The sequence below is a fragment of the Hyperoodon ampullatus genome, assembly GCF_949752795.1.
Source record: "Hyperoodon ampullatus genome assembly, chromosome: 2".
In the NCBI taxonomy this organism is placed as follows: domain Eukaryota; kingdom Metazoa; phylum Chordata; class Mammalia; order Artiodactyla; family Ziphiidae; genus Hyperoodon; species Hyperoodon ampullatus.
Window position 1 is genome coordinate 45,399,868 of NC_136915.1, and position 13,613 is coordinate 45,413,480.

At 36.3% G+C, this 13,613-nt stretch overlaps 1 protein-coding gene across 1 annotated transcript in view; it reads left to right on the forward strand.

Moving 5' to 3' along the window:
- The window catches only part of SCP2 (sterol carrier protein 2), a gene marked incomplete at its 5' end in the record, with an annotated part of 163,474 nt that overhangs the window by 57,976 nt on the left and 91,885 nt on the right, over positions 1–13,613 (forward strand). The window contains 4 exons of the mRNA XM_079696380.1: positions 3,663–3,726; positions 8,651–8,737; positions 9,903–10,053; positions 11,150–11,297. Of these exons, the coding sequence (XP_079552506.1) occupies positions 3,663–3,726; positions 8,651–8,737; positions 9,903–10,053; positions 11,150–11,297 (450 nt within the window). The remainder of the gene's footprint in view (positions 1–3,662; positions 3,727–8,650; positions 8,738–9,902; positions 10,054–11,149; positions 11,298–13,613) is intronic.

The window sequence follows — 13,613 nt, forward strand, 5'->3', positions numbered from 1 at the left end:
ACCTCCTGGAAGAAATGGACAAATTCTTAGAAAGGTATGACCTTCCAAGACTGAACCAGGAAGAAACAGAAAATATGAACAGACCAATCACAAGTAATGAATTTCAAACTGTGGTTAAAAATCTTTCAACGAACAAAAGTCCAGGACCAGATGGCTTCACAGGTGAATTCTATCAAACATTTAGAGAAGAGCTAACACCTATCCTTCTCAAAGTCTTCCAAAAAATTCCAGAGGAAGGAACACTCCCAAACTCATTCTATGAGGCCACCAACACCCTGATACCAAAACCAGACAAAGATACTACAAAAAATGAAAATTACAGACCAATAACACTCATGATTATAGATCTAAAAATCCTCAACAAAATACTAGCAAACAGAATCCAACAACACATTAAAAGGATCATACACCATGATCGGGTGGGATTTATCCCAGGGATCCAAGGATTCTTCAATATATGCAAATCAATCAATGTGATACACCATATTAACAAATTGAGGAATAAAAACCATATGATCATCTCAATAGATGCAGAAAAAGCTTTTTACAAAATTCAACACCCGTTTATGATAAAACTCTCCAGAAAGGGGGCATAGAGGGAACCTACCTCAACATAATAAGGGGCGTATACAACAGACTCACAGCAAACATCATTCTCAATGGTGGAAAACTGAAACCATTTCTTCTAAGATGAGGAACAAAACAAGGATGTCCACTCTTGCCACTATTATTCAACATAGTTTTGGAAGTCCTAGCCATGGCAATCAAAGAAGAAAAAGAAATAAGAGGTATACAGATTGGAAAAGAAGAAGTAAAACTGTCCCTGTTTGCAGATGATATGATACTACACATAGATAATCCTAAAGATGCCACCAGAAAACTACTAGAGCTAATCAATGAATTTGGTAAAGTTGCAGGATACAATAATTAATGCACAGAAATCTCTTGCATTCCTATACACTAACAACGAAGATCAGAAAGAGAAAGTAAGGAAAGAATCCCATTCACCATTGCAACAAAAGAGTAAAATACCTAGGAATAAACATACCTAAGGAGGTAAAAGACCTGTACTCAGAAACTATAAGACACTGATGAAAGAAATAAAAGATGACACAAACAGATGGAGAGATATATCATGTTCTTAGATTGGAAGAATCAATATTGTGAAAATAACTATACTACCCAAAGCAATGTACAGATTTAGTGCAACCCTATCAAATTACCAATGGCATTTTTATAGACCTAGAACAAAAAATCATAAAATTTGTATGGAGACACAAAAGACCCCGAATAGCCAAAGCAAACTTGAGGGAAAAAAACAGAGCTGGAAGAATCAGACTCCCTGACTTCAGACTATACTACAAAGCTACAGTAATCAAGAGAATATGGTACTGGCACAAAAACAGAAATATGGAATAGGATAGAAAGCCCAGAGATAAACCCACACACCTATGGTCAACTAATCTATTACAAAAGAAGCAAGGATATACAATGGAGGGAAGACAACCTCTCTAATAAGTGGTGTTGGGAAAACTGGACAGCTACATGTAAAAAATGAAATTAGAACACTCCCTAACACCATACTCAAAAATAACTCAAAATGAATTAAAGACCTAAATGTAAGACCGGACACTATAAAACTCTTAGAGGGAAACATAGGAAGAACACTCTTTGACATAAATCACATCAAGATCTTTTTTGACCCACCTCCTAGAGTAATGGAAATAAAAACAAAAATAAACATATGGGACCTAATGAAACTTCAAAGGTTTTGCACAGCAAAGGAAACTATAAACAAGACAAAAAGACAACCCTCAGAATGGGAGAAAATATTTGCAAACGAATCAATGGACAAAGGATTAATTTCCAAAATATATAAACAGCTCATGCAGCTCAATATTTAAAAAAGAAAACAACCCAATTGAAAAATGGGTAGAAGACCTAAATAGATTTCTCCAAAGAAGACATACACATGGCCAAGAGGCACATGAAAAGCTGCTCAGCATCACTAATTATTAGAGAAATGCAGCTCAATACTACAATGAGGTATCACCTCATACCCATTAGAATGGACATCATCAGAAAATCTACAAACAACAAATGCTGGAGAGGGTGTGGAGAAAAGGGAACTTTCTTGCTCTGTTGGTGAGAATGTAAGTTGATACAGCCACTATGGAGAACAGTATGGAGGTTCCTTAAAAAACTAACAATAGAATTACCGTATGACCCAGCAATCCCACTACTGTGCATATACCCAGAGAAAACCATAATTCAAAAAGACACATGCACCCCAGTGTTCATTGCAGCATTATTTCCAATAACCAGGTCATGGAAGCAACGTAAATGCCCATCGACAGGTGAATGGATAAAGAAGATGTGGTACATATATACCATGGAATATTACTCAGCCATAAAAAGGAACGAAAATGGGTCATTTGTAGAGATGTGGATGGACCTAGCGACTGTCATACAGAGTGAAGTAAGTCAGAAAGAGAAAAACAAATAGCGTATATTAATGCATATATGTGGATTCTAGAAAAGTGGTACAGATGAACTGGTTTGCAAGGCAGAAATAGAGACACAGATGTAGAGAACAAATGTATGGACACCATGGGGGGAAAGTGGGGGATGGGGGTGGTGCTGGGATGAATTGGGAGATTGGGATTGACATATACGCACGATTATGTACAAAATAGATAACTAATAAGAACCTGCTGTATAAAAAAATTAAAATTCAAAAAAAAGATATTAATTTGATGTGGCTTGTTCTTACTGGACCCGTACTGACTGCCACTGTATCAGTCACTACTCTTATTGGTATGAGATCGCTAGTGGTCTCTACCTTTTTCCATTTTTATTAGAATTGAGAGAAGATTTGTTCAATTATATGTATGTCATTTCTGCTCTGAAGATCACCCTCCTTGACAGAAAAATAGAGATAAAACAGAAATGGGGACTCTCCACTTTATTGTGCTGTGTATTAACTTAATATTATCAGCTCTGATCAGTGCACTTTTTCATTCCTTGGTCTTTCTAGTTCCAAAGGAGGATTCAAAACCTATTTTATTCTGTTTCATCTTCTTAAAAATAGTAAACAAGATTTTTGCAAAATTTACTTCATTAATGTGCTTGCTTTTATTTTCCGACACTACTCTCTGAACTTTCTGTTAAAGAATTTAAAAAGTATACACTTTTCTTGTTAGACTGTAACTCTTCTGAAGACCTTTCTGCCTTATCATAAGGAAAAAGAAGTTCAGGCCCTAGAGGTATGAATTGTAAAATTCACTTCGTCCAGGGATGTTGGGATGTTTTGGCAGACTCCTTGAAGTATTGCTGGCAGTGCTTTCCTGCCTTATAACCACTGTGGTCCTAGTCTATATTTTCTGGGTTTTGAAAGTAGACCCTAGTTGTACTAGGTAGAATAGGCCAGTTTGAACTATTTTCATATCATACGCTTATTTGTTGATTCAATTCATGAAATACACCCAAGTTTAATTATAAAGAAATGTTTATGTGAGGGATCAGTGTTGAAGTTTCCAATACAGGTATCTATGCATGGGAAAATGTGGAAGTATTAGAAGGATACTGAGTATCATTGCAACATTTGTTAACAAGGAACAGGAAGGCATTAACTCACTAATAGAAGTTTGCTTTCTCTACAGGAACAAAACTTGAACACTTTGCAAAAATTGGATGGAAAAATCATAAACATTCAGTTAATAACCCGTAAGTATTTCAGAGATATGAAATGTGAGAATCTGGATTATCCTGCTATGTAATATGCAACTTTATACTTGAAAAGCAAATGTAAGACCTCAAAGATGTTAACTAGAATGTCTTTTTTTTCTTATGAAAGGCTTGTGCCCAAGTAAACTTTTGACTACTTTTCAGTTTAGGTTTTGGTCTATTTATATTTAAAATGCCATTTAAGCTTAGTTGCTCTTTTAAGAAAGAATGTGAATGGCTGGCGTTTAAAAGATGTAATTGGTCATAGGTTCTAACTCTAGTAAATGAAATTTATTGTAATAATTTTAATTGGAAATGACCAGGCCCCATTTTAAACCATTTTTTAAAACTTTTCTTAGTTTGTTTTGATTAATTAAAATGTTTGTAAAACACGTATTAGTGGTTGTTTTAATTACTTTATATTAAATTATTTGCATTTTAATTATGTTAGTGTCATTAACTCTTACTCTGATAGAATAATATGGTTATTTATATCCTAAAAAATAGTCTGAAGTAAAATTACATCTTATGTATTACTGATAATTAATCTTTGAATCCCTAATGCCTAGTGCAATGCGTGGCTCATAGCATGTACTTAATGGTTGCTGAATAAAATTGGTTCACTGGGAAATGAATTAGTGCCACACAAGTAGAATCTCTACAAAAGCAAACCACTAGGCAGTAAAAGAATAGTAGCTAACTTTATTAAATGCCAACTCTGTGTTACTGTGCTAGGTACTTTTATGTACATTTTCATTTAATCCCCTCAAGGACCCTATAAGGTAGTTATTTTTATTCTTACTTTATAGATGATGAAAATGAGGCCTACAGAAATTAGGCACCTTGCTCAGGATCATTCTAAATAGTGGTAAAATAATGTTTATATTTTTCCTTCTACTAGATCATAAACTCCCTGAGGGCCAGAGCCATCCTCTTATCTTTATGTTCTTAATGCTTAGCACAGAGTCTGGAACATAATCAGTGCTCAGTAGATTGTTTCTGAACTATTAAACAAATTTTGCCATGTTTAATAAACATAAAAACATGATAAGGGACATTTTATACCACAAGTGGGTCATTACCACATATTTCTGATACTTCATGCTACTACTTGTTCTCCTCATTATTCTGATTTTGAATTGATGTTTGAATTCAGGGTATACCTAATTAACAAATAATATCTACTCCCATGCCCTAAATTTAATGGTATTTTGTGAAAGATCTAAGGGTATTGTGGAAGCTTTGGTTAATTCCCTTGCTTATATAATAAAATAGAAATTCCTTCATGTGAGATAACAAGCCTGTTATAATTTGGCCTCATTCTACTTTGCTGGTCTTATTTCCTACCACTACCCTGGTTATTCTCAATCTCATCTCTCACAAGATTACTTGGTATTTCTTAAGTGTATTATACTGTGCTTGTTTCTGTGTTTTTAGTTATGCTGTTAACTCTCCCTGGAATATCCTTCTGCCTTTCTTTTGTTTGGCAAGTATCTACTTACTCATCAAGTCTCAACCCAAATATCATTGCTTCTCTTAGTACCTTCTTAAATAGGCATAATTATTTTTTCTCATGAGCTTCATTGTACTGTCTGTATATGTCTGTTACAACATATCACACTGTATCATACTTATTTATAAATCTTTCTCCTCTGATGATGATGATCCTTGAGCAGAGATTATGTCTCATCTTTATATGTTCAGTACCTAGTAGGGTATTGGAACATAGTATATGCTCAATAAAACTTTGCTGTTACTGAATTGTAGTTAGGATAAACAGTCTTAAGCCCATAAATATGGTCTAGAGCTGATTTCTTTGTCCTTAGAACTTGGAGAACCATTAAAAATCCTTGTGATTTCCTGAAACTAGTAAGGAACTGTACCAACATATTGAGGAGTTGACAGTACTGCAGTTTCCTGGCTTTGAGGCTCCAAAGAGCAGCTCTTGACCTTCCCCAGAGAAGCAAAGCTTCCAAGTCTTTCTTTTACTTAACTCCCTGCCCAACCAGGTACTCATTTATCCACTCATTACAGCATTCTTCTAAAGGATTTTCATTCACTCAGCTATTAGGTATTCAGTAGCCTACTATGTGCAAGACACTGGTAAAGCTGCTAGTGATATAGCAGTGAACAAGATGGATAAGTTCCTTGTCCTCATGGATCTTCTGCTATGTATTATAAGTTCTCAATTATGTTGAATAGGTAAATGTTATTTCTGAATCTCAGCTTCATCATTTAAAACTCACTGAAACAGCCAAGAATAGCCTTCTAGGTTTGGCTCAGAAATTTCAGATGCTAATTTCTTACACTAGGTTTTGCTTGACTAGTGAAGAAAGATAATTCTGTGTTTGCTGACCAGTCATTAGAGATAACCTGTTACATAGTTCTAAGAAGGTTGAGTTAAGAACCTTCTCAAGTGCTTCCTCACAGATTATAAGAATACCTAAAGGCAGTGAGAATCTGTGATCTGTAGTATAAGCTAAGATTAGGGATAGCTTCTGCCACTTGAGCCTTCAGACCTGTGTCTATAACTCTCCCTCCTTACTATCTCTTGAATTCATTACTTCTTTCCATCTTTTTTTTTTTTTTTTTTTTTTGCGGTACATGGGCCTCTCACTGTTGTGGCCTCTCCCATTGCGGAACACAGGCTCTGGATGTGCAGGCTCAGCGGCCGTGGCTCATGGGCCCAGCCACTCCGTGGCATGTGGGGTCTTCCCAGACCGGGGCATGAACCCGCATCCTCTGCATTGGCAGGCGGACTCTCAACCACTGCGCCACCAGGGAAGCCCCATCTTTTTTTTTTTAAATTTTACTTTTTTGGCTGTGCTGCACGGCATGTGGGATCTTAGTTCCCTGACCAGGGATCGAACCTGTGCCCCCTGCATTGGAAGCACGGAGTCTTAACCACTGGACCTCCAGGGAAGTCCCGCTTATCTCCATCTTTTACTTCCAATTCCCTATTTTACGCCCTTATCATTTCTTGCCTTAATTATTGCCCCAATCTCTTAGTTGGTTTACTTGCTTTTGGTAATGCCTTTTTAGTGTCCCTTTTCCATACCACAGCTTTCTTGCTGAAATACAAATCTGGTTATGTCACTCCCAGCTTAATATCCTTTAGTAGTTCCTCATTGTTTTCAGTATAATGTAAACACCATATACTGGCCTTTCATGGTCTGATCCTTGTTCATGTCTCCTGCCCCCTCTTCTTCATCTTGCCTCCATATTCCTTCCCAGATGTCACGCTCTAGCTTCAATAAACTATTTCACCTCAAGAGGCTTTGCATGTGCTGACCCTTTTGCCAGGAATTCTCTATCTCCTATTTCCTCTTATTTGCCTAACCTCAGAGAGGAAACCCCCTTTGGTATCTGGGTTTGATGTGTATCCTGTTGGTCCCATGGCACCCTGTGTAACATTTCTATCATGGCATTTATCATACTAGAATGGTGTATTTATTGCCATGGATTCAGACTGAGTTCCTTGAGGGTAGGGACTATGTCTATGTCCCCACTGTCTAGTACAGGATCTGGCTTAAATAAAGCATTTTTTTGAAAGTTGGTGATGGTCAAATTTAGCTTCAGAAGCAAAGGTGCAGATGGTAGTATGCAGATCTAAGTTACATGGGCTTGATTTCTAAACACTGGAATTGCTTAATTTCCATACCAGTTGAAGTTTGCTTTTAGAAACTCCCTTATTGTATCTATTTGTGCTGCTGTCTTTCCAGAGCAGTTTCTGAAACCATCTGATTATATTGTTAGAGGCACCAAAGGGGATGAAAATAAGTTTCTTCTTGGCAGTGATGAGAAAGGAAATGTGTTTTGAAGAATGCAGATATTTTATTATAGGTTTTATACATTTATTTAAGAATGCCATGAGCTTTCATTAAATGTAATTGTATAATATTATCACCACAAAAGTTGGCTGAATTGCAAGTCATTTAATTTTGCTTTTAAGGAACTAATATTTTTATAATTCTCCAGGGAAAAAAAAGGTATTTTATTTTAACCTCCAACTGGTTTGACACCAACTGGGTGCACTGCAATTTAATTCTGGTACCTGCCACCCAGAGTTAATGCAGACTCTATGAATTAAGACTTCACAAAACTGCTCTCACTTTAGATGCCAGATGAAGTAGGATCCCCAGGCCACCTGCACTTCTGACCAACTGACTATAAATTCAGTGGTTCCCATGATCCTCTCATGTTTGATAATTCACTAGAATGACTCACAGAACTCAGGAAAGTACTGTACTTACTGAGGAGCAGCCAAATGAAGAGGCACATAGGATAATGACTGGGAAGGTTCCTAGTGCAGAGCTTCCATGCCCTCTTCCCATGGAGTCAGGGCACATCACCCTCCTAGTATGTGAAGGTACTCGGCAACCAGGTGGCTTCACCAAGCTTCAGTTTCTAGAGTTTTTATTGGGGCTTCATTAGGCAGGCATATTCAATTAAATCATTGGCCACTCAATCTCTAGGCCCCCCTCTTCTCCCTAGGGGTCAAACTGGTTCAAAAGTCCCAATCTTGTATTCGCATGGTTGATCTTTCTGGTGACCAGACCCCTGGCTCATCCCTCCCTTATCCCCCAGCTAACAAGGGGACCACCACAAGTCACCTAATTAGCATAACAAAGACACTTTTATTACTCAGGAAATTCCAAGGGTTTTAGAATCTCCGTGCCAGGAACCCAGGACAAAAATTAGACAAAAGTTTATTTATACAACATGATATTTTGGAGTTAGGAATTTTAAAAATTCAATTCAAATGACTTATTTATTGTAGATTGAAATGGTTTATGAAAGCCTATCTTTCATTTGTGAAAAGAGTATTTACGTATTATTCTCTCTTTAACTTCTGGACCAGAATATCTTCAACAAAAATTGTGATTGCTACCTCACATTCTGTAATTACTTATTTTATATTTAGGTATTCCCAGTTCCAAAAGGAGTACAGTTTAGATGAAGTGATGGCATCTCAAAAAATTTTTGATTTTTTGACTATCTTACAATGTTGGTAAGAAAAACACATTTTAATATTTAATAGAAGTACTGTGCCTTCTCCCCTCCACCCACCCCCTCTATCCCTTGGGTAGACTGTAGGCTCTGTATCTGGGTATATCTATATCTGTATCTGCTTTTGTAGAACTCCTACCAAGTATAGTCCTTACCCTGGAGTGAGCACCCTTGCTTCCTATTCCTGTCTAGACACAGATTGTCTTTTCTCTTGGAAAATTATATATTTTACTTCCTTTTCTCATGACTTCCAGCTACTCTGTTTTAATAGTATTTATTCATTTAAATGTGGCTTGGGAGGCCAGTGGAGTCCAAAGGTTTTTCCCTTGACCATTTTGTTTTCTCTGCTGTATATTTCTACTGTAGGAAATTTTACTCAATCATACTAACTACGAGTAAAGGTAAAACAAGAAAAAAAATCAAAGCTCTAATAATGATAGTAGCTCTGTCTTGAAAATTGCTTGACAATATCTGTCTCCTGGAAGACTGAGTTAGTATTGCATAGCTCCTACCTGTGCCTGACTCCCACCTGGATGTGTCCTGGAGTTACTCTCTGGGATGCAAGTGAACAAGTGACGTCCATTTTTATCAGTTGCAGTATGAGTGTCTGCCCATTTTTAAAGTACAGCTCAACTCACAAAAGGCTTCTTGTGTCTGCTGCCTTCTTTCACAGCTGCTCTAAGGAAAAGGTCTATTTTGAGGAGATCTCAAGAGTCTTAACCAAACCATGGGCTTTCTGGTATCTCCTATTCCATCCTTTCCCAGTTTCCAAAAGGATTTCAAGACTGATTATTTGGGAGATAGCAAAGTTGGAGCTAGTTAGGCCTATAGTAGAATCTTTACTAGCTCAGGAATAACCTTGTGGACTCCTCAGAAGTCACCAGAAAATACCTTATGTATCTGCAGAGGCAAATCTGGGATTCTTTGCAATAAGAACTTTTTGGGAGAGACCCTTAGAGACCAAGCAGTGACTGATAGCATTTAAATTCTTGATAGAAGTTCAGTCTTCAGGTGCGAAGCATGTATAATTTTTAACTGCAGATATTACAGAGACAGTCCAATGACCAGCACGCATACCCTGCCTTTCGACACTGAAAGAACTCCTAGACTGAAATCCTAAGATCGAGGTGAATCAGGTGTAAATAACTATTTTCACCTCCTCTTAGTCCCACTTCAGATGGTGCTGCAGCGGCAATTTTGGCTAGTGAAGCATTTGTACAGAAGCACGGCCTGAAATCCAAAGCTGTGGAAATTTTGGCTCAAGAGATGGTGACTGATATGCCAAGCTCGTTTGAAGAAAAAAGCGTTATTAAAATGGTGTGTCTGAGATTCTGTTTTATTAATCAGTTAAGGGATTTCTTTTTCAAAATTTCAAGGTGACATCATGTCATCAGCTCTGAACATTATTTACTTGAAAAAAATTGGTCTAGAAAATTTAATATTATAACCCATCCTTAAAAATCTGTTAAGGGAGAATAACTGATAAGAGCATATGCATGCACTTTTAACTAACTAGTGTGCTATTTTTAAAAATTTTGAGTTGCCTAAATATGCCCGGAACTCCAGTCTTACAGAGTTAAGGGAAAAGCAAAGATATTTTCAGGAACTTTTTTTCACTTTAAAAATCACTGATTGAAGATTGAGTACAAAATGCAGGAAGTAAAAAAGATGAGAATTCTGACCTAGAGTTAGTTGAATATTTGAAGATACATACATATATACACATATAAAAATGTGCATTATGTACATACACATGTATAAATAAGCATATGGTTTACGTTAGAGTTTACAAAATGATTCTACAACAATGCTTTGAATTTTAAAATGTTTCTGTAACTTGCCCAAGATCACACAAGCTAGGGTGTGGCAGAGGTGAAACTTATACTCAGGTTTTCTGATTGTAGTACGTTTTCCATCACATCACAATTTTATTCCTTGGAAAAGAGGTGAGTTTGCATGTTATTATCTGAGACCAAAGGGGTGTTAATAGCATGAATATTGGAAAAATGGTTTGAATCCTATATGATCTTCTAAAAGAAGATTGTTTATTTTCATATAGAAATTCGTCCATATTTTTCAGTGTATCTGAAACATAATGATCTCTTGATAAATCTCTTCAACCTATCTACCACACTATATATTGTGGTTTGATAGAGTTTTTGTAACTTTGCACAGGATATGGCATGAGGAATCGTAAGTCCTTTTTATAGTACAAAATGTAATGTGTATGTTCATTCTCCCTCCTGGATATTCTTTTATTTGGACTTTCTGTGTAATACAGAATTAACTGAGATTTCAATATTTATGGTCAGTTCTCAACTGTTAAGGTTATACATATTAATCTCTTATAAGCCTTATATAAAAGTCGCAGTTTTGATGCCCTTAATTTGTTTAAATATGGTTTTGGTTTTAGGTTGGCTTTGATATGAGTAAAGAAGCTGCCAGAAAGTGCTATGAGAAATCTGGCCTGAGACCAAGTGATATTGATGTAATAGAACTTCATGATTGCTTTTCCACCAATGAACTTCTTACTTATGAGGCACTGGGACTCTGTCCAGAAGGTAATATCTTTGATGAGATGCAGATTAACTTACTACATGTCACTGAGAACATTTCACTTTCATCATAAAACAAAACAATTCACTAATTGCCTTTCCCTCCATGTTGGCTCTGCCACACTGTGCAAAGTGAATGTAAGCTATCTTCATCTTGGACTCTTAGAACATGTAGTCTTGGACAGTACCAAATGAGATGACAGAGTATACAAATAATTTGTTTTATGTAAATCAGGGGTACTTGTAATGCACTGTTAAGTTAAAAAAAAAAAAACAAAAAAACAAAGGATAAAAAAAATCACATATGTAATTCCAGCTATTTCAAACTGTGTTTGAATAAAGACCTGCAGAAAGGAAAACGGAAAAACTAGTTGGTGGGATCTGGAGGATTTGTTGTTCGTTTCGTTTTTAAAGTGGTTGTACCATTTTCCGTTACTACTAGCAGTGTGTGAGATTTCAGTTGTTTCACATTCTCATCAACACTTGACGTGGTCAGTTTTTTTTTTTTTTTTTTTCCTTTTTCCTTCCTTTTTGCGGTACGCGGGCCTCTCACTGCCGCGGCCACTTCCATTGCGGAGCACAGGCTCCGGACGCACAGGCTCAGCGGCCATGGCTCACGGGCCCAGCCGCTCCGCGGCACGTGGGATCCTCGTGGACCGGAGCACGAACCTAAGCCCCCTGCATCGGCAGGCGGACTCCCAACCACTGCGCCACCAGAGAAGCCCAGTGTGGTCAGTTTTTAAAATTTCAGCCATTCAAAAGAGTATATAGTGGTGTTTTATTTTAGTTTTATTATGCATATCCCTCATGACTAGTGATGTTGAGCATCTTTTTTTGTGCTTATTGGTCACTCATATATCTTTTGTGAAGTGTCTGTTCAGATCTTTTGCCCTTTGATGATTGGGTTACTTGTCTTTATTGTGTTGTAAATTTATATAAATGTATATTCTGGATACAAGTAATTTGTCTGATATATGTGGGCTGTGAATGTTTTCTCCCAGTCTGGCTTACCTTTTTGTTTTATTAATAGTGACTTTTGAAGGACAAATTAAAAATTTTTTGATTATCAATTATATATTTTCTTATCAATTTTTTTAATGGTTCAGGCTTTTTATATTCCAAGAAACTTGCCTACTGCAAGGTTGTAAAGATCTTCTTCTATTTCTATTCTAGGAGTTCTGTAGTTTTAGATTTTACATTTAAGTACATGATCTATTTTGAGTCCATTTTTATGTTTGGTGTAAGGTAAAGGTTGATATTACTCTTTTTTTCCCCATACATATATTCAGCACCATTTATTGGAAGGACTTTTCTCTCCCCATTGAATTGCCTTGGCACCTTTGTCAAAAATTGCCCATATATGTGAGGGTCCGTTTTTGGATTCTCTGTTCTATTCCAATGACCTACACGTCTACCTTTTCACCAATACCAAGTTAGTTTGGCTACTGTGTTTATTCTACTACACTCTACTATACCATACTATATCAGATAGGATAAGTTCTCCAATTTTGTTCATTTTAAAAATCAATTTGGTTATTTTAGCTCCTTTGCATCTCCATGTACATATTAGAATTAGTTTGTCAATTTCTACAAAATAAAAAGCTTGCTGGAATTTTCATTGAGTCTGTAGATTGATTTAGAGAGAATTGTCATCTTAACAATGTTGAATCTTCCAATCCATTAGATGTGTATATGTTTCCATTTATTTAGCTCTCCTTTAACTTCTATTAGAATGTTTGTAGTTTTCAGTATAGCTCTTAGGTGTCTTTTGTTAGGTTTATTCCTTGGTATTTTATGGGTTTGGCATAATTTTTTTTTTAACCTTCATTTTCCAATGTTTGCTGATAGTATATAAGAATACAATTGATTAAAAAAAAACTTGGAAACTGTAACTTTGCTAAATTCATTTGTTCTAGTCGTTATTTTGCAGATTATGAGTGATTTTTCATATAAACAATCATGCCATTTGCCAGTGACAGTTTTTTGTCTTCCTTTCTGATCTTTTTAATTTTTCTTACCTTACTGCAATGACTGTGAGCTCTAGTACCATATTGAATAGAAGAGGTGAAAGTGGGCATCATTACCTTATTCCTGATCTCAGGGGATGCACTTTAATCTTTTACCATTATGTATAATGTTAGCTATAGGTTTTTTGTTGATACCATTTATCATGTTGAGAAAGTTCCCTACTATTCTAAGCCTGCTGAGGTTTTTGTTGTTTTGTCATCAAGGGGTGTTGAATTTTCAAAAAATTCTTCTGCATCTATTAAAATGATCATATGGATTTTGTCCTTTTTTCTTTTCACATGGTGAATTACATTA